This window comes from Lolium perenne, chromosome 7 (assembly GCF_019359855.2).
Source record: "Lolium perenne isolate Kyuss_39 chromosome 7, Kyuss_2.0, whole genome shotgun sequence".
NCBI classification, from domain to species: domain Eukaryota; kingdom Viridiplantae; phylum Streptophyta; class Magnoliopsida; order Poales; family Poaceae; genus Lolium; species Lolium perenne.
Window position 1 is genome coordinate 155,109,269 of NC_067250.2, and position 20,517 is coordinate 155,129,785.

The 20,517-nt window shown below is 44.2% G+C and overlaps 2 protein-coding genes across 3 annotated transcripts; both read right to left on the bottom strand.

The window, feature by feature from the left end:
* Positions 1-417: 417 nt before the first annotated feature.
* LOC127300941 (ribonuclease E/G-like protein, chloroplastic) lies at positions 418-19,575 on the bottom strand. 2 transcript variants are annotated; one of them, XM_051331135.2, is made up of 14 exons: positions 19,274-19,575; positions 18,238-18,341; positions 15,734-15,918; positions 9,021-9,327; positions 7,704-8,926; positions 6,443-6,760; positions 6,290-6,331; positions 5,762-5,886; positions 5,115-5,262; positions 3,885-3,957; positions 2,796-2,908; positions 1,848-1,967; positions 851-1,006; positions 418-750 (listed from the first exon to the last, which is right to left on the bottom strand). In XM_051331135.2, the coding sequence occupies exons 1-14, from the start codon at positions 19,432-19,434 to the stop codon at positions 574-576; spliced, it is 3,252 nt and encodes a 1,083-aa protein (XP_051187095.1). In that variant the 5' UTR covers positions 19,435-19,575; the 3' UTR covers positions 418-573. The 2 variants fall into 2 exon arrangements, with proteins under 2 accessions (XP_051187095.1, XP_051187097.1); XM_051331137.2 differs by lacking the exon at positions 15,734-15,918 and having other exon boundaries at positions 19,274-19,414.
* LOC139833073 (uncharacterized) lies at positions 9,471-15,690 on the bottom strand. The gene is given in 4 exon segments (XM_071823225.1): positions 9,471-14,336; positions 14,338-14,363; positions 14,365-14,856; positions 15,682-15,690. Coding segments are annotated over 4 exon segments (900 nt in total). The 3' UTR covers positions 9,471-13,963.
* Positions 19,576-20,517: the final 942 nt, after the last annotated feature.

The window sequence follows — 20,517 nt, forward strand, 5'->3', positions numbered from 1 at the left end:
ATGTGGCGGCCATGTTTCTTCTATTTGGAGGCCAAGGCTGAGTGCCATGGCATCCTCCCCGCCCCAAGTGGCACCAAACCCGGTGGCGACGCGGTGGACCCCAAGCAGAAGGATGGACTTGATCGCGTTTCTGGTTTCCAGCTGAAGGTCCATTCTGTCAATGTCCAAGGACTTGTTTGTAATTTCTTTTATGTAATGGGCCCTGTTGTAATTCCCTGTGTATCACCGCTTCCCAATTAATGCCGTGGTCCTTCGGGACACTTGTTCAAACAAAAAAAATTCTCAAACCCAAATCCCAGTTCGTGCTATCTATCTGGTTTAGGTCGTCACAGAACATCACTTGGTATGGGTTGGATTAGGTGCGGCCTTTGCCCCACTCTCACCTCGAGTCGCAAGCTACAAAAACAACAAAAGTACTTGTCCAAACTAGAGTCACATAGACGTGAATATCCGGTATTTGTGATCGCCGTCCGAAAAAAGCAAGGCCCACAGAAAATCTGCTCTTACTGATCTGGGAATTTTTAGTTCAGTTCGTTGCAAAAACAAAAAAATACACTCTTCTTTGCAAGAAATTCACTTGGCTCGCTTTGCACGGCTCATCCATTTCTTAATAGGAAAGACGGACAGTTTGGATCTTCCTGCGTCCCTGAGAGGTGGTGAGTCTGCTGGTGATTCCTTCTGCTCGTCTGTGTCTTCCTCGTCGGAATATGGTAGCAATTCAAATGCACCACGTGTAAAACCTCGAGCAATCTGAATTATTTTCATTTAACCAAGTGAGTGCTATTAAAACTATCGTTACTAAAGATTCATGGCGGGTGCAAATGGAAAAGGAAACATATGAATACTGTACCTTCAACAAAACCCAAACTTTGAGGGAGCTGCTAAGGAGCCCTAATTTAGTCTTCTTGCCTGATGTCAAGTACGTGCACATCTCATGGTCCACCCTAAGCAAAAATCTTGGCCATGACTTTGGTTTCTCTGGATCGAAATTATGCCTACAGGTGGCCTGTTTCAATCAAAAAGGTGATAATGTTTCTTGTCAATAACTGACTAGAACACTTACTAAACTATGGACCTGAAGTTCTATTTCTAGAACTTTGGCTATAATATAAACCGTGGCCAGAAGAAAAAGGTTAATCATAATCCCAAATGAAGTAATATTATCAGCAGACATAAAACAAAGCATATGGTATCACCGTATCAGTTCGACGGGGATCTTCTAACGTGGGCAACCCTGTCGTGCCCTGACTCTGGGCCACTGACAGGTGGGTCCTACATCTGGTGGGCCCCACCTGTCAGTGGCCCAAAGTCAGGGCACAGCAGGACTGACCACGTCAGAGGATCTCTGTCCGTATAAGTTCCATGGGTCATCAATACTGTTTCAAATTATGTCTAGAAAATTTGGTAGATCCAGTTGTGCGTATTCATAATATTCCCGTTGTATGAGGGGTTTTCTGCATATTTGTCACACTTGAGGTATCTAGTTATTTATAATGAAGTATATCAGAAATGATAGCGATATAATTTATTCATCTATATGGTACATTGGAACATGGGAGTACGTACACATAGGAGTAGAGTCATTTTCCTATATATATTTGGTATAATTCAAATAAAATCGCATATATTTTGGGTATGGTGCCCCATTGGAGCTTCCTATATATATAGGTATAAACTATCATGGAAGTATTTAACCTATATATGCATGTTCCTATTCCTCTAACAATACCAAACTAAAGTGATACAGTGAGAACAGACAACAAACAAGCATATGTTTTTAGAACTTACAACCCTAAAACCCTAAACCCTAAACAGACAACAAACTAGCATATGTTTTTAGAACTTACAAGGCGTCGGCAGATTTCACGTTCTATCTTAGAGAAGGACGTATCAAGAGCTTCAACACGACCAATACCATGGCAACATGAACAAGGCTCACTGATCATGAAAGTAACACTAGGTCGAACCTGCATACCCACAAGTATATAAACATTAGCGGCAACAGAATAATTGAAGGAGGGATGTCAGCATGACTCAAAAGTAAAAAAACAAATAATAGTAGTAAGTATGTTGTTAGACAAACATGATTTCAGCATTACAATATTTTTTAGGTCATTTAGATAATAAACTTATCGTTATTACTGATGGACTAACTTTTGTTTGCAGTATCCAAATGATGCATTTTTATGCTTTGTGATTAAAATCCCCATATATCAGAAAATCATGATATACCATAACGATAAGAGGGAGGACATGAGAAAATAGAAAACTTGGAACAAGTAAAGGTAATGTCTGAACATGTACTGGCAACATGAACTTCTGAATCACACATCCATGTCCACTAATTTCAACATAGTGAATAGTTATTCTCGTTAAAACCATGGCATATATTGTTTGTCAGAGTTTGCACCCTAAGAAGAATGGGTTAGGAAAAAATTGCAAATCAAAATGATGGATTAATCAGCTCAGGAGACATAACTTACAATTTCTTGCACTTGAAATCGTGAACTTCAAAATGAAAATATACCATAAGATTAGTGTGTTCAATTTTTTCGTTTATTTAGGCCTTCTTTCAATACCCTTGGTTTGAACATCTTACTATAGCCCAATATGCAATACTAGTGTCAGCATGCTACCAAGCTGACCCAAGCAAGAACTATTTTGCCACTAATAACTCCAACTAAGAACCAACAAGATTTCTTGCATATTCTTATATGATTGAAGTTTTAACGGTGTACTGTTGGATTAGTGTCAGCATGCTGACAAAGTGTCAGAAGAAGAGGTCATGCACATACTCTTTTTCTAGTTATTTCCATCAAACCCAGCTTTGACAATTCTGAAACACCAACGGTTGACCGGTCCTTTTCTACTGCTTTCTTCATTTCTTCATACACTAGTCTTTTGTTTGCTGAGGAGAAATCCTACATTAGACCAAGGATAAAAGAATAGCAAGGAAGAAAACATGCATAATCTTGCAGACATCAAGTGAAAATAGACATAATCTGACAGGACGTTATCAAGTGCAAGAAATATTGATTAAATAACCAGGAAAGCATCAGCCTCGAACATAACAACATCAGAAGAAAAATGAGAATGGCATAATAGATTCAGGACAATGTCAGCTAACAACATAACCAACCACTATGAAGGATGACAAACTGGTACAAGGGGAGTGCTCTCTATTACCTGTACCAGAATTCATTCAGAGCATAAGCGGAGCTCTTAAAACTTCATTAAGTTTCAGTTTTGAGATGAATGACACTTTTTGCATTACCCAAATTCGATAATGCATTTCCCGTCAAAAGAGAAATAGTCGCATATGGAAAACTCAAGACATACAATTCCTAACTTTTGCAAAGATCCAGATAAGATACCCAATTTTCTTATATATATATAGTGAGTGAAATTCATCTATTTTTTTGTTGAAAGATCAACCAACTTTACCAGCATCCAGTTACATATTATAAAAAGTAAACATGAAAGCATCTATATTCATACAAGAAACCCCACACCGAATCTTACTGACAAGTGACAACATTGATATGCATGTGAGATGTGACTGAGTACAAAATGCTGGTCAATAAAATCTTCTGGATGATCGTTACACTAAAGAGTAGAATTTATAATCAACAAGCAATATCCTATTTTATGTGATAGCTAGCACATGATAACATGAGAAGTACAGCTCACAGAATGATACTTAAACAAAAAACTACATTCCAGTAAACTCCAAGAAAATATTGCTGACAAACAGTACTAGTTTATGATTCAAAATTTATCAGATAAATGTAAGTATAATGGAGTGAGAATCTAAGTATAATGCACAATCCTGGATATCCATTTAGATGACCCTTAGTTCTACCAGAGTCAAAGTAATATCTTACAATCATCTATCATATCGATAAAATCAACAACAATGATGCCACCAATATCCCTCAAGCGCAGCTCACGAGCAATCTGTATTGAGGAAATTTCAAGATCAGCAATCAAGTTCATTACTCTAGTAATTTTGCATACTTGGTTGCTACAAAACACAAGTAGGAGTTGCAGGTATGTTGTCATAATGCAAAGCAGTTTTCTGCAGGCTGATAACTGGTATAGCAACGCAAGTACAATATCAGTAATATATGGTACAGTGTCCTAACGAAGGCTGACAGTTTCAGTTGAGAAATGAGAGATATACTGTGATGTTCACTGCTCATCTTAAAAGACAGAAGGATGAAGTAAAATTTGGGCCCTAAGAGATGATTGTTTATGTAATAGTACATGAAACGAAATAAAGAACAATTCCTTCATGAAACATACACATTGATACCACTCATGATTTTTTTTTAAGTGCGACTAGGCGGGCGCTGAAGCATGCCTAGGCGTTAGGCGACAGCAGAACGCCCTGCGCTTAATTGTGGTAGGCATGCCCTTAGGCAAGATAGGTGCTAGGCAGAGGAAAAACTAGGAATCTACGCCTATCGCTTTTTAAAAACCTTGATATCACCTCTCACAACACAATCACCTAAATGACAGTAATTCTGTAAAACTTGCAACATGACAAAACCCTAATACTACATTATTACTTGCATTATGACTTCACACATTCTACCCAAAAGAGTGCAATCTCTTTTGAAGGTGCAAACATTACGATTGTGTGAGCAGCCCACTCTTTAGGTCATCCTCCTTGGGATTAGATAACCAATATATAGAAGAACTAATGCAGATATATGGCACGAGCATGTGATGCACTGATACTAATTATAGCTAACAATATGGAATTAATAGACTAATGGAACATAACCAACAGCTTGGAAAGGTGCTGGTATAAGTAAAAATTACTAATACAACAGCTCTAGGACATACGACAATTGTAAACAATTGACTGCTAATTTGGAGTCAATATTTCCTCATAACTATGTTTACTCGTTACAAGAAGCAAGACCAACAAATGTAGGCAATCTTGCAAACCAGTGCTGTAAGACAATGAAAGAGCAAAGAATTGCGTCTTAGCAATTGAAGCAATGAAATTGAAGATAAGTGACCGCAAAACTACATAGAAAAAGTGATGACATGGTTCCGAAGCAAATATACGGTTTTCCCACAGAGAAATAGCATAAAGCACATACTTGCTTTGCAGCTTCCAGGTTGACATCTAAAATAGCCTTCTCCTGTGACGTCCCTTGACCAAACATACTGTGACCACCATTGACATCAACAGAAACTAGAGCTTCAGTCTGTTCTATAATTAAAGAACCCCCATTCTGTAGCACAACCCTGCAACAAAGTGAACACTATCTGTAATAATGCAGCCATTTATAACCATCTCTAATATCGATTTGATCAAACATTTATTGTCTGCTTCTCAACAGATTTATATTCCATAATTACAAACACCTACTTCACAAAGACTTGTTGCCCATCATGGATCAGCAATTACAAAGCCAACTTCTAAGTTAACAAAGACTTATACCTACAACACCAAGCCACTGTAGTTGTCACACTCTGCCATTTGAGTTAGTTTCATTAAATCAATTCGTTCTTGGTTAGGAAGTGATACAAGACATGGTTACAGCAATGCAAAGATGACTTCATCACTACCCCACAAATTCAAGCTCCCTGGTCCACACATAATAAAGCTATACTTTATCAATCTTGAATATACAGCTGGACATGCAGTTTTGTTCAGTGGAACGGCTCCCAACTATCAGACGCAGCAAGAAAAAACATTAGGATCTGTAAAACTACATCAGTAATGCAGGAAGAGACATTATACCTTTTGCAAAGAATATTGTCGATCTCCTTTTCAATTTTATATTCATCGAATATAGGAGTTCTTTTCTCATAGAGGTCAACTCTATTACACAGCTCAGGCGCAACTTCTTGGAGATAGCTTGTAACCTAAAAATGCAAGATAGAAAACATTTTTTATCTGAACGGGTCTGGAAATGTGAATTTATACTCAGAAAGGAAAATGTCCCATAAATGTAACAAAGCTAGGGCACTCATGTTTTACTTACATGTTTAATATAACACTAGTATGCTAATAGTAAAATATGAACTGTATAACTATCCTTTTTAATTAGTAGGCTTATGTGACAGAAGAAACAGTAAGCAGAACTATTTGAGAGAAACATGGTTCCAAGTGTCGACTTCTTAAACTGCAAACAGACATATAGAACTCAACCTCTGCCTAGAGTTACACAACCATATAGCAAGGATCAAAGTGAAGGAAAATAATTACAAGAAATATTTCTTCAAAAGTTTAAACGACTATAAACATATCACACATCAAGCTAGTCACCTCATGGTAGGTACGAGGGGAATCCACAACCAGCCTCTTGACCTAAGTGAAAAATACCAGATAATCAGCATTCAGTAAAGCATTTGAAAAGTGAACTCGTCATAAAAATCTATTAGTTGTGCTGTCTATAAATAGTATACGAACTTAGCTCACCTTCTCATTAAAATCATCTTGAACTATAGATAGAGCCTGACCCTTTGATCTATATAGAATCACAGGAACAGCACCTTCCACACCTTCCTCAGCAGCTAAGGCAGCAGATTGAGCATGTTCAATTATTCCTTTCCAGGTAGATAACAAGCGATCAAGATCCTTCTGCAATTCTTCCCATGAATGGCCAGCAGCAACTGTACGAGCCGTCAGAGTAAATCCAGGAGGACGTAATAACTTTGTAACCCCCTTCAACCGGGTGCGCTCTATCCCGGTAATCTTTTTTGACACTCCAACTTTGTTACCACGGGAAACCAATATCTGCAATTTATATGGAAGGGATGGTTAAGAAAATAATGATAGGTAGCTGAAAAATATATCGTATACCTGCACATAATAGCACCCATCAGCAGAACATACTCCTATTCTAAATATAAGACACATAAGTATGTGCGCGGTCAAGATTTTAAAACTTTGACCACTAATATACGTGGTGGATGGGACAAGAAAGAATAATATCGTTGTATTTTTCGTGCAACATATTTCTATGTCTTATGCCCTTTTACTAATTTTGTATGCAGATTATAAGTCAATCGTAGTCAAAAGCATGCATTTGTGATCATGAAAAATCAAGCACACCATTCATTTTGGAATGGAGGGTGTATGATGTAGCAAGCTATAACCAATTTCGAGGTGTTTAATCTATTTGCTTTTATGTGTACTATACATACTATTTAGAGACTGTCTGAATAAGGGTTGGAAAATGCCCATAAGTGAAATTACTTCGGTAAGTTAAGATCATTGTTTCCTTCGAGATCAAAAGTCAGAAAGGTTTCTTGCACAATGAAGCAGGAAATAGCCTTTTATAGCATGTCTTGCAAGTGCATATGTTATAGCAGCTCCTACATCTTTGATTTTTTTTCTTCACACTTTTCATGTCCGCATATTCTTGCAGCGGGGTGCAGACACAAATAGTTGTCCACACCTGAACTAGCTAGGCTGTATTCGGAAATGAAGGATAATTTTTGCTGCATTGAAAATGAAGGATAACTTTAGCAGTCTAAGATCATCTTTTTGTGTGGCTGTTGTACCAGGCAAACAAGAGATAATAAAGGATTCAAAATGTAATGCTCAACAAGCATGAGATAGCTAACTATATATGTTTAAATAAAGGTCGTATGCATCATTTTGATGCAGAGGCCGGGGCTCCGTTCCCCATGTCGAAAAGAAAAAAAAACTAACTATATATGTTAATCTTACATACCCAAAATCGGCTTCTTAAGCATGGAAATGGACTCAGTGTTGGACCTTTGGTACCCAACCCCTCCTTGACAACTTGAACCATAATTTTTGTGCCCTTGCGAACTTGAGACCACCTACATCCATTTGTATCATTGTTAGATTCCCTCAAAGCATGTTGAATCGAAGATAATTTCTTAATATCATTGGAGATCTCTGACTGTTCTCCTGCTAAGAGATCATCATTGTATTCGTCTTCCATGTGATCATCAATTTCATCATCCTTTTCATCATCACAACCAGTGACACTTCCGAATTCAGCACCACCAATCATCTTTATCTTAGAACTAGACACAAAGTCCATGCTTTGTCCATTCTCGCTAACATTGTCAGGCAGAAATGTTGATGAATCATCATTTTCTTCATGTGCGAACTCCTCATCAGCAATATCATCATCATCATCATGATCATCATCATCACCGTCGTATGTCGGATGGCTCTCATCATTATAATCAGAATCATTAGCATAACCTCCTTTAATGTCCTTGACAATTTGAGGATACACAAATGGATCACGGTTTTGCTTTATGCTCATAAGTGAAGGTCTCAAAATTCCAATGTCAACAAAAGCACCTCCCATATGAGGCACAAGTTTTGTTACTATACCTAAATAAATACTGTCACAATGTACATTGTTTTTTACAGGCTCCAGCAAGAGTTCAACTAGTTTCCCATCTTCCAATACAGCAATCCTCTGCATGCTGCATATAGAGGAGTTAATTAATATGACTCTTGGTGAATGTTCACCAGTGGCAGGGATATGATCCTCCAAAGCTGCTGGGGTTTTTTCGATTTTTCTTAAATTTTTTATAATATCCTTTGCTTCTATTTTGCTTTTAGTTTTAACACCAGGTCTGTTTGATATCAGCAAAGATTGATATAACCATGGCTCCTCCACAGGCTGGTCCTGTTCAGGCATGTTTTCTGTTACTTCACTCGAATCCTTTTCTGTATTCAAGAACTTCCTTCTGTCTTTCTTGAGTTCCACTGGTGAAACAGAGTTCTCTGCTGAGACAAAAGATCCAATAATCCATGGCTCCTCAACAGGCTGATTTCTCTCATGTTGGTCCACATTAACTTTAACTGAATTTGGTTTTTCAGCTGTAGTAAAATCATCATGCACACTGATGGATGGACTCTGTATGCCTGATGTTGTGCCATTCCCAAGTCTCAGAATAATATGCGCACCTGCCAATCAACTGGACACATTTAAGTGTTCAGCAACTCTAATGGGGCTCTATTAATACTTACTAAACGAAAATGTGTGGTAGTGCAACATTACCTACCGATGAAGCCCGATCCACCACATCTATAACAGAGTGGGATTTCACAATGCTCTCACACTTCGCACTCTCCTCAATTTGATCTTCATGAAAATCAGCTTCCATCAGCCAAGATCCCCGAGGAGGATGAATACCTGCCACACTGGTTTTCATCCACAGATCTTTCACAAGGATGACATGTTTTTTCCGGCTAACTGAAGGTATCGATAAGGAACAGTCAGGACCAGGCCTCCATATGATATCATCAGAGGAACCTTTTTCCTCTCGAACAAAATAATTATATTTGAAATGCACCCCATATGGTACCTGAAAGCATGAAAAAAATAACAAAAAAATACTAATCACTATAAATGACCGTCATGTTTATGATAATAACAATGAAAATACCAGGAATGCCAATGAAATTATGGCATTTGACACAAAAACATTTCCTCCCTGTAGAAAACCTGTTTGTAAAGTGGTGAGTTCAAAATGCTAGTTGGAAGGGTAACATACATGTCTCATCCTCCAAATATACGATGTTCGTTGCTATCACAAATCTATAATCAAAAGAATTGTGCAAAGTAGTAAAACCTAACCGAGCAACACAAAAAAAAAAAACATGAAGCCATGACCAAAGACACTGGTTAGAGCAGCAACACCCATAGCATTTGTTGCTCTACACCATTGTTCCTCTCCAATTTCTAGACCCCCATAGCATATTGGGGTTCAAACCAAAAAATTGCTCCCACCGGCGACCCCCAATAGGAAATCCACGTCAGCACGAGCCCCAAACAGGCGCCAGCAATCTCCAAGTGAACCCGGTACTTTTTTTTTTTTTTGAGAAAGTAACTGCGTGTTCAAAGTCAACAGTACAAGAACAACACACACACGCAGAACACCCTAGAAAGACCTAGGAAGGACAGGTGTCCAAGAACTTTGCAGAAAAGACCTCGCAGAAAAGAGAAAAAACAGAAAACGCCTTGGAGGCTTCTGCAACCAACTTCCAGATCGCCCGCCGCTGCTCTCCGCCAACGCCGGAACGCAGGCCGCGGGAACAGCCGAAGATCCAAAGGAGCTCCATCGCGCTGAGGCTTTACGAGCCGAAAATGAGGTCCACCCCAAAGAGCGAAACCGTGGCGGTTGTGGCGCATCGGCCGGGGAACATCCCCGAGCTCCACGAATCCCGAATCGGAATCCTCCGCTCGACGCCGTCGAGGAAGACGAACGGATCCGCCTGCCGCTTGCCGCTGACCAAGCTCCAGATCGCCCATCCTCCGCAGACTCCTGTACATCTTCCCACTAGCCTCGCAGGGACGCCGGAGCGAGCGTCGCTGAGGCAGGGTCGAGGCAGGGGAACAAAATCCCATGTCGTGGTCGCCGCCACCGCCTCGACAACCACGACCGGGAACACCAACCACCATCAGCTTACGGACGACAGCACCATGAGCACAGTCGTCATGGCGAATGAGCTGAGGCACCCTTATTCTCCCCGGCGACACCTCCGCCACCACAGCGCCGCCGGACCGAAGACTACTCCTACTATCTACACACCGGAACCACAGAGCCGAGGTTCCCCCGCTCTCCCGCCGCCGAAGCGGCCGGCGGAGAGAGAGGGAACCGACGGTCTGGCCGGCGGCGGAAAGAGGAAAACTTGTCGCCTCCCTTTCGCCTATCTGATGTACTGTAGAAGAAGGGGAAAGGGGCGAAGCCTTCCGAGCAACACAAATCTATAATCAAAAGAATTGTGCAAAGTAGTAAAACCTAACCGAGCAACACAAAAAAAAAAACATGAAGCCATGACCAAAGACACTGGTTAGAGCAGCAACACCCATAGCATTTGTTGCTCTACACCATTGTTCCTCTCCAATTTCTAGACCCCCATAGCATATTGGGGTTCAAACCAAAAAATTGCTCCCACCGGCGACCCCCAATAGGAAATCCACCAAAAAATTGCTCCCACCGGCGACCCCCAATAGGAAAAATTGCTCCCACCGGCGACCAAAAAAGTGAACCCGGTACTTGGGGTGGCAATCGGGAGCACTGGCAACGCATGCAAGGAAACTCCACATCAGATTCTCTCAACTCCCCACTACAATCTCATATCTCCACCTGCCCCTCTCTCCTCTCTCCTCTATCCTTTTCATCACTTCCCAACCAACCATTGGGCAGCCATCCTCTCCGCCGTCCTCTCCTTCTCCACCCACAACAACGGCGGCTCACGCCCGACGCATCCCCGTGCACTCTATCCGTGGCTTTGCGGACCGCATGCTTGACCTCCGCCGGGTCAACTTGCTCTACCTCTCGCTGCTCGACCTGTGGGGCTCCCTCGATCTGCTCTCCCACCTCGAGTGAAGAGACAATTGGTGCCTTCTAGACATCATCTTAATGAAGAGTGAAGGTGAGTGGTTGACCAAGACAAAGTACAAAGATTGGATTCATGTTGGTCAACACACGGAGCATAAATGATAACTCGTGGTAATACAAAGCATTTGTCAATTGTGCTTTGTGAACTAACCCATGATCCATGTATTTGGTGTTCTTATGTGGGCTAGGCATCTTTCCATGGGCTTGAATCAGAAGGAAGATCTCGTATAGCCCATGAAAGGATGACAGCAAGTGGTGATCGTCATCAAGGTTGAGAAGTGCAAGTTCAAGATAAGCATCTCGAATGAATTATATGCTTGAAGCTTGCCATCGATTTGAGGATTGTGGACATGTGAAGATTGTTAGCCTTGCTAGTTCACAGGTAGTGTGTGGGAAGTAGTCTGTGATGCTTCCAAAAGCTTGCTGCAGCTTGCATTGCATAGTGCTATTTATAGGATAAAAGCTATAGGTACAACTTCTAAAGCCTTCTAGAGCTTTCTTCTACCATCCATCCTTCTATAGCTTTCTACTACTAGAGCTAACCAGAATTTGCTACTACCTAAGACTATGGATAGTACTAGTAGAATACACTAGAACATACTAGTACCTACAGTACTACTAGAGCTCGACTTCTTGGCTAATGCTAGGGCAGACTTGCTGTCCACCATTAGCTCAACTGTCTCGGCTTTTCTTCCTTGAAGTTCTCCAAGAAGTCGAGCCAGCCAAATTCCTTGAGTTGCTGCAGTTGTGGCTGCTACATATTCTGCCTCACATGAAGACTGAGCAACCACCCTTTGCTTGAGAGATTGCCAACTCACCAAGAGTGCCGCTCGTGCTCTTCCTGGTGTCAATGTCCAATCAGATGTGCCTCATTTGTCTTCCGTTGGTAGTGAAGACCATAGTGGGTCGTGCCAGCGACGTAGCGAAGAATTCTCCTCACCTCCATCATGTGCTCCTCCATGGGTCGTTCCATGAATCGACTCACGAACCCAACAGCAAATGCAGGTCTGGCCTGGTGTGGACGAGGTAGCGCAGGCTGCCAACTATTGCCGATACTTCGTAGCGTCCACTTCGTTTGCTGTACTTTCACGGCTCAGCTTGAGCCAATCTTCCATTGGAGTGTGTGCTGGATTGCATCCTTCAATTCCTCCCAGCTGAAGGATGCGTGAGGCATAGTGTGCTTGACATAGGCTGATGATATCGTTATGTTTCTAGACTTCAATTCCAAGATAGAATGACAACAATCCAAGGTCACTCATATGGAATTTTGTCTTCATCTCGTCTTTGAAGCTCTCAATTGCTCCCTTGGATGAACCTGTGATGATTAGATCATCCACATATACTCCAATGAGCAAGATTGCGTCGCCCGGTGATGTGCCGGTAGATTGTGTGCTCCTGCTCGCCCTGCTTGAAGCACATTTCTTTGAGCGTGCAGTCGAGCTTCGCATTCCATGCCCGCGGAGCTTGCCGCAAACCATAGAGGGCCTTGCGCAGCTGTAGGACATTTCCTTCTTCTCCGGTGACAACGAACCCCGGTGGCTGCTTCACATAGATCTCCTCCTTGAGTTCTCCATTGAGGAAGGCTGATTTTACGTCCATGTGGTGGACGGGCCACCCCTCCTGGGCAGCCAAGGCAAGCAGCAGCTGGATTGATTCCATGCGAGCAACGGGAGCAAAGACTTCATCAAAGTCTATGCCAGCTTGCTAGACGAAGCCGCGAGCGACCAACCGTGCTTTGTGTTTGATTACTTCGCCGGCTTCATTTTTCTTCAACTTATAGACCCGTTTGAGGCCTATTGGTCGATGGCCGTGTGGCAGGTCAACAAACTCGTGCATGGCTGCCTGCCATGCCTTGCCGCGCTCAACTTCTGCGAATGAGCACGGCTCCCTCGTGCTGGCCAAGTGTAGCTCGAAGCCGAGGTTGCGCGGTGCGATCCCAGGCATTGGTTCTTCGCCAATCAGGTTTTCAACCTTGCGATAGCATACTGGTGTGTCGCCATGCGCAGCATCCAGTCGGTCATCATCACCATCATCAGCTAGTAGCATGACGAATTCCGGAGTTGATGCGGTTGCAGCACTTGCTGTTGGAGCTGATGGAGGTGTGGGTGGTGCGCTGGCTGAGGCACCTTGAGTCCCATGTCTTGAGGACACAGATCTGTCCCCTGCTGAACTGGACACTTCTCTAGGCACACTTGTGGCACTACGGCTGATATACTCCACATCGAAGTTGCTCCTCGAGTTTTCGCTGCCATTTGCTGCCCAATCCCAGCCCCGTTCTTCGTCAAAGATAACCTCACGGGCGATGCGAACACGCCTTGTGGCTGGGTCCAGCAACCTGTCTGCCTTTACTCCATCCTCGAGCTCATTGACGCTGCTTGTCCCCAGGTAAGCCTTTGCTTTCGGCTCATCGACTGTAGTGGTGCTATCTTGCACCACAACGATTGGGGCTGGAGCGACATTCTCCCGCACCACCATGGTAGCAGCTAGAGCGTCACTTTGCTGCACCAGCATATCTGCAGCTGGAGCAATGCTTTGCTGCATCACCATGGCAGGGGAAGGAGTGGTGCAGACCTGCGCCATGAGTGCAGGCTCCTCATCATCTTCCTCTGCTTGGGCCAAGTATGCCTTGTTTCTCCTTGCCCCAATGTCCATGACGACCACAGTTGCGGCATGTGTCATCGCGTGGGCTGTCCCTAGCCGCTGCACGATCGTCACCGCCTTCTCCACCCTTCTTACGCGGTTGCTGTCGTCGTCGATGTCCGCTGCCACGCCTAGGTCTGGAAGAGCTGCTTCCTTGGAGCCCCTTCATCCTCTCTACCCATTGCTCCTCGGTGAGTAGGAGCTTGCCCTGCTCACACGCCGGCTCAGGCGACTCGAGGCGCTCCTCAGCTTCCTTCAGCCGGCCGGTGACTTCCTCCAATGACATGTCAGAAGTGTCAAGGAGGGTCTCAATCGCCAGGGCAAGGTGCCACAACTCGCAAAAACCTCTCGACGACTTAGAGTTTCGTCGATAGGTGCTCCGAGCGTGGGGAGGCTTGTGACGAGATCAGTAAGGCGTAGCGCGAAATCATCAACAGACTCCCCATCGCAGAACGAGATCATCTGAAATTCCTTCTTTAGCAGTTGCACCTTGCCCTTCCGCACGCGGTCTGAACCGACACGCATGGCTCGAATTGCCTCCCACGCCTCCTTCGTTGTCCGCTTGACGGTCAGTCCAGCCATCATTTCTGGTGGCACCGCTTGCAAGATGGCCTCCAGCGCCATTCGATCTTCCTGGAAGTCGTCGGCGCCCTCAATTTCATCCTGGATGCCCCGAGCTTGCAGCTTCACCTTCATGAGGAGGCTCCATTCGGTGTAGTTCGTCCACGTCAGCATCGGGTAACTACCGCCGCCAATGTCCTTCACAACACGCTCAACCACGACCCCGCGCCTTCCTGCATCATGGTGGCACGGTCGTCTTGGTGGTGGTGAAGGGGAAGGACGCCGCGGCTAGCGAGGCGGACTGCCAGAAACACCTCGAACTGGAGTTGACATTTCTCAGGATCCTAACTTCACCAACGCTCTGATTGTTAGCCTTGCTAGTTCACGGGTAGTGTGTGGGAAGTAGTCTGTTTGTGATCCTGCCAAAAGCTTATTGCATAGTGCTATTTATAGGATACAAGCTATAAGTGCAGTGTGCAAATGATTGAGCTCCCTATTAGTGGTGCGATCAAGCTACTCAACTGAAAGCCCCTCTTGATAGTGCTACATGGTGCCAAATAAAACAAGAAAAAGATCGAGTTGAGGAACATGCCAACTGGTTGTAATATGGGAGGACTGAAGCAACTTGAAGCATACACATATGTAGGAGAATTTGTTGAATTGCAAGAATTCTTTGAATATAGTAGTAGAAGAAACATGCTACTACAATAAATTATAAATCAAATGATAAATCATCATGACCTTAGACCATTCACGGAAGACGCACTAAAATAGTCAGCCATAAAAGATAAAATATTGTGGCTGGCCTCAATGCTACATCATAGAGGAAGGAAATGGAAGGAACAGGGTACCAAAAAAATTAAGCTACGCAAAACACTTGAAATGTACAGCGGGATATAATCCAATAATTGTCATATTCTGAAAAAGGTTCCTGAAACTTTTTGGTTCTCCTTGAAACAATAATATGGTTCAAACATAAACATCATTTTTTTTAAAGGGACAGTACACACATCCATACAGAGGCATGTTTTATTTATTAAGCAAGATCTCTTCCAGAACACTTAATTCACTTGTAATGTACTTTGCATAAGTCCAGTTTGTTTGCTACTTGACCTTGACCATACCAACCACGGCCCAAAATTATTCCTGTTAGAAGAGAAGTTACCTTTATTTCAGCCCTCCATTCATTTTTACTTTTAATAGAAGGATCCAACTGAACAGCCATATCAGGTTCCCAGCAACCCAGGGTAACTGGATCGCCTGTTACGAAGATTATGTAACCATCCAGAACATCTGCTTTCAGGTTCCATGATATCGTACAGAATCCTTTACAGGTTATGGCCGAGTCATCTGTGAGAAAGAAACTGGGGATGATATAAACTTCAAAACATCCACAATCTGATAGAGAATTTTAGGTGCACATATTTTTCGACCATATAGCTACAGCTTAGCTTAAATATATCAAAAGTATAGATTATCACTAAGGTTGAATAAAATGCATGGTTTTGCTTAATAAAAATTTAAATTTAGCAATTTTACAAGTCGAGACAATAAGATATTTTGCCAGGATCACCAGCTTTGAGGGGGAGCGCGGCCATTTGCACTCACGCACCCATTGAGCTGCACCAGGACCTACGCTCCTCGTCCGCAACCACCTCATCAGCACTAGTGCCATCCTCCTCACCCACCACAGCCATGGAGGCACACCCGGGCTACCATCTTCGCCCACTCAGGTGGTCCCCCTTGCCGAGCTGGTCGGTGAGCCGCGCACCCCCACTGCCAACCCCTCCACCGCCGAGACATCTCCATATTTGTCTTCCTGTGCTCGGCGGAGATTGACAACATGGAGACCATGACCTCTAAGGTCACCAAGGCAGTGATCGCATCCCTTGGCATCGGCGTAGATGCATTCAACATCCATGTCCATGCCCCTGAAGACTTTCTCATTCTCTTCTTCGACGACACCACATGGCAGCACTCCACTGACCATCATTGTCTCTGCTCCCCTCATTTCCATCTACAACTTAAGCCATAGGCACGCCACTCGCAAGCCTCGCTTTCGAGCCTGTGCTTCCACGTGGACATCGAGTTGGAGGACATCCCGGCGAACGCCTTGAGCCTAGCCACAGCTGAACCGGTACTCTCTCCATCATGCTGGGTTTGGAGCCCGAGAAAAATGCACAAGGTGGACATCGAGTTGGAGGACATCCCGGCAAATGCCTTGAGCCTAGCCACTGCTGAACCGGTACTCGCTCCGTCGTGCTGGGTTGAATCGTTGGAGCCCGAGAAATGCGCAAGGTGCAGGAGCTCTTCCATCACTCCACGATATGTATTGTCGACGACGGTGGCTCCACCTACTTCTAGGACTGCGTGGATCAGAGGGAAAGGAGTTTGCGAACTCACTATTATCATTTATAGCCACATCCCTCCACATGACAGACGGATGCACAAGGTGCAGCAAGACCTGCTCAACCGAGCCTTGGTGAGGGACATTCAGGGAGCTCTGCACGGTCGGCATGGTGCATACGTCGAGCTCTGGCACAACGTTCCCCCACGTCTCTCTCAGCCGTCAGCCAGATTCAATATGTTGGTGCTGGAAGAAAAGTGGAGATTATTCTGCCAAAACCTGCTACCTGGCATAGTTCGGGGATGCGCTGATCTCGCCACACTGGAAGCTCACTTCGCGAACTTGGGCACTGAACAAAGTGTGTCTCCACACCTGGCTTGCCGGCGAGAGCAGCTGCTAGACTTCAGACAGGTTCGCTCGCCGTGGCTTGCTGCATTTCTCATGGTGCACTCTCTGTGATCAGATGCCTGAATCCATGCGTTATCTTCTAGTAGACTATCCCTTCTTGCACCAGGCTTGGCATGAAGTGCTCTCTCATGGATGCACTCCACCGCCTCTCGCCCACAGATCGGTGATGAATTCCAGACCCGGTGGAGTTCTACGATTCACCTCTCCCATGCGAGTAAGCGGCGTGGTTAGCTTTGGTCGTCATGCTAATTACATGGCAGATCTGGAAGCATAGAAATAATTGTAGTTTCAACCGAGCCTCGTTCGATATCCGCCGCGTGCTACGCACCGTTTAGGACGAAGCTAGGACCTAGCATGACCCAGTGCCTCAGGGTTGCGAAACATAATCCCTTTAGAGTAGTGATGTCGTGTTGTATCTGGGTGTGTGGAACTCTCTGAGAGCCGCAGTTCTATAACACAAAGCTCACCCTGCTTTTATTGAAATGATACAGGAGGCTTTCGCGTATTCACAACAACAACAAAAATAAGATGTGCACTTCATTGAATGTTCTATTTGCATAATAGACTTGAATACATTGAAATTGGCAAATGAAAAGCCACATAATTCGAGATGCATACACCTGTTTGAGAAGATGTACCCATAATTTTTATACACTAAACTACAGTTGATACGGAATAAATGCCAACTTCCATCGATATTTCATTATTAAATTAATATGTGACTTTGCGTTGGCACAGCAGATGGCAAATTCAATGAGATAACCAAACAATAAGATACAGAATTACAGGCTAAAAAACGATATTTAATTTCCTTAACTGCCCATAAAAGTGTCAAGTAACCTATCCATCCTTTCCCAACTTGTACATAGTACCAAAATGAATTTAAAAGCATTCAACCTAAACAAAGAAATTACCACGTCCTGTAGACATGAATGCCGTTGGGGAATGAGACAAGTTTGCTTCCACTTGAACATTTCCACTAGCAGCTTCCGTCAATTGCACTGAACACAAACTGTGCCTGAAGAAATATGAGTTGCCAGCAATCAGAGGATGACAACTGAAACCTCCGTCAATCCAAGCAAAAAAATACCTTTCTAATGCCCACTCGAATGAGAACAATAGATGAAATCACGGTATGGGTCTTCTTTACAATTTTCTTAAAAATCAATCGATGGATTCTTTTTAAAGAAGGTAATGAACTCTTCTTAGTTCTTACTGCCTTCGATACAATAATGTGAACAGAATTTGGATCGCTGTTGGACAGTGGATAGACTTGCCCATCGTGGATTGCAGCATCAACCTAGCTGTGTCCTTTGCGACCAGTTCATGGAGACGATGGAGCGCATCCTGGTCGGCTGCCCGTACTCGCGGATTACATGGCACGAGGTACTCTCCTGGACTGGTGGCAGGAGGCTGTCCTGGTGACTCCAACGGCTGCCCAAAAGGGAACTTCCTCAGTGATTATGCTCACGGCTTGGTGGCTGTGGAAGCGGCGCAACGCGGTCATCTTTGAAGGCGCACGGCCTGACCTCGGTGGCCTGCTCGACACGATTAAGGCGGAAGCCAGATCGTGGGCGGCAGCAGGAGCCTCAGGTCTTGCAGCGATCCTTCCTCCGGCGGCTTAGCTGTAGTGTGTTGTGTTGTACCTGGGTGTGGCCTCTCTAGGCTTGTAAACAACTTCTATCTATCAATGAATGATTTTGCATTTTCTCGAAAAAATAATGAGAACAGAATTTGGAGAACATTATTTCACAGTTTCAGAATTATTAGGGGGAGGAATCAAAGAATTGACTCGCAAAGAGTCAACCATAAATACCATCTGAACTATCACACTACCAATTTGTGAGAAACATGGACGGAAGCAGGCCACTAAGTACAATCGCACAAAAAGATTTTTGTATCAGCACGATATTCAGACAACCAACACAAGGACAGAATCCAGGAACAGACCTTCCCCGGTGGCCGGTTAGCGCAGAGCTGAGACCGGTGGCGCTGCGCCGGTAGCCATTGGGCGGCGACGGAGCGGAGATATCAGTGGCGCGCGGGGGTGCCCGCATGGTACCGAGAGGGGGAGGAGGCAGAGGCGGTGGGCCCAGCGCGCGGGCAGCCATGGCAGGGCATCACAGGGGCGAGGTCTCTTCTCCGCGTGAACCCACCACCACCATTTGATCTGAGGATAGGGTACTGGAGGAGGATGTTGGGGTTTTAGGGGGGAGTGGAGGTGAGACGAGCCTGCTACACACTGAAGATTGAGAAAACTGAATGGGATAAGACGAGGGAATTTCTCCCTTTTTTATTATTCAGTTCACTCTAAGAGACGGATTTACCCTCCACCCAAATACATAAGGCCTTTCACAATACTATATATTATATATTGAAGTATTTTTTAGAAAACTATTATATATTAAAGTTAACGATGGTACGTCCACCTTGTACTTTGCGCTTTACACGTTTTCCCAGTCTAATGGTAGTCAACGTTAGCAGCACCGTGGAATTTCTTTTAGGCAACGTCGCCGAAGTAGTGACAACATCTGTCTGTCAAGTTCCCACTTCTCACGCGCCACCTAGGGTTGTTCATGTGTCGCCACTCGACCTCCTCTCGCGTCAGGCGCTGCTCGTGTGGTTTCCATCCTAATCGAGATCTGCGACCCCACTCATGCACGGCAGCACGCATGGTTCCACTGCCAGCAGTCATTGAAGGAGGGAGGCGAGTAGGCTCCGTAGCAGACGTGGCAGCGCGACATGGCTATCAGATCCCCTCCCGCTACTTCGGTCCTGCTAGGGCAGATGGGAAGAGGGCTGGCGGTCGTGGGGCTGCTGGCAGTGCGATGAGGATATTCCATCTATTGATACACCCGTTGTGTCTAAAGATATACAAATACAAGGACCTATCGCGCCAAACAACTTAACTATCAGGTACTTTCATTTATTGAAACTATTCTTCACGTACATGAGAATATGATGTTATCTAAATCAGATGTGGGTGTTACTCTTAGCAATGATAGACCTAGCATGAACAAGAGGGACACACATTGGAGCATGATCGTGCGTGAAGATGGCAGCAAGCAAAGAGGACGCCACAAGTGTAGGTTTCAGTCCATTGAAGACGCAATAATGATGAATGAAGACTTGGATGAAATATTCAAGATTATACTTCATAGTTTTGTGTCACCTTTATTTTTGGGCCACGCTCA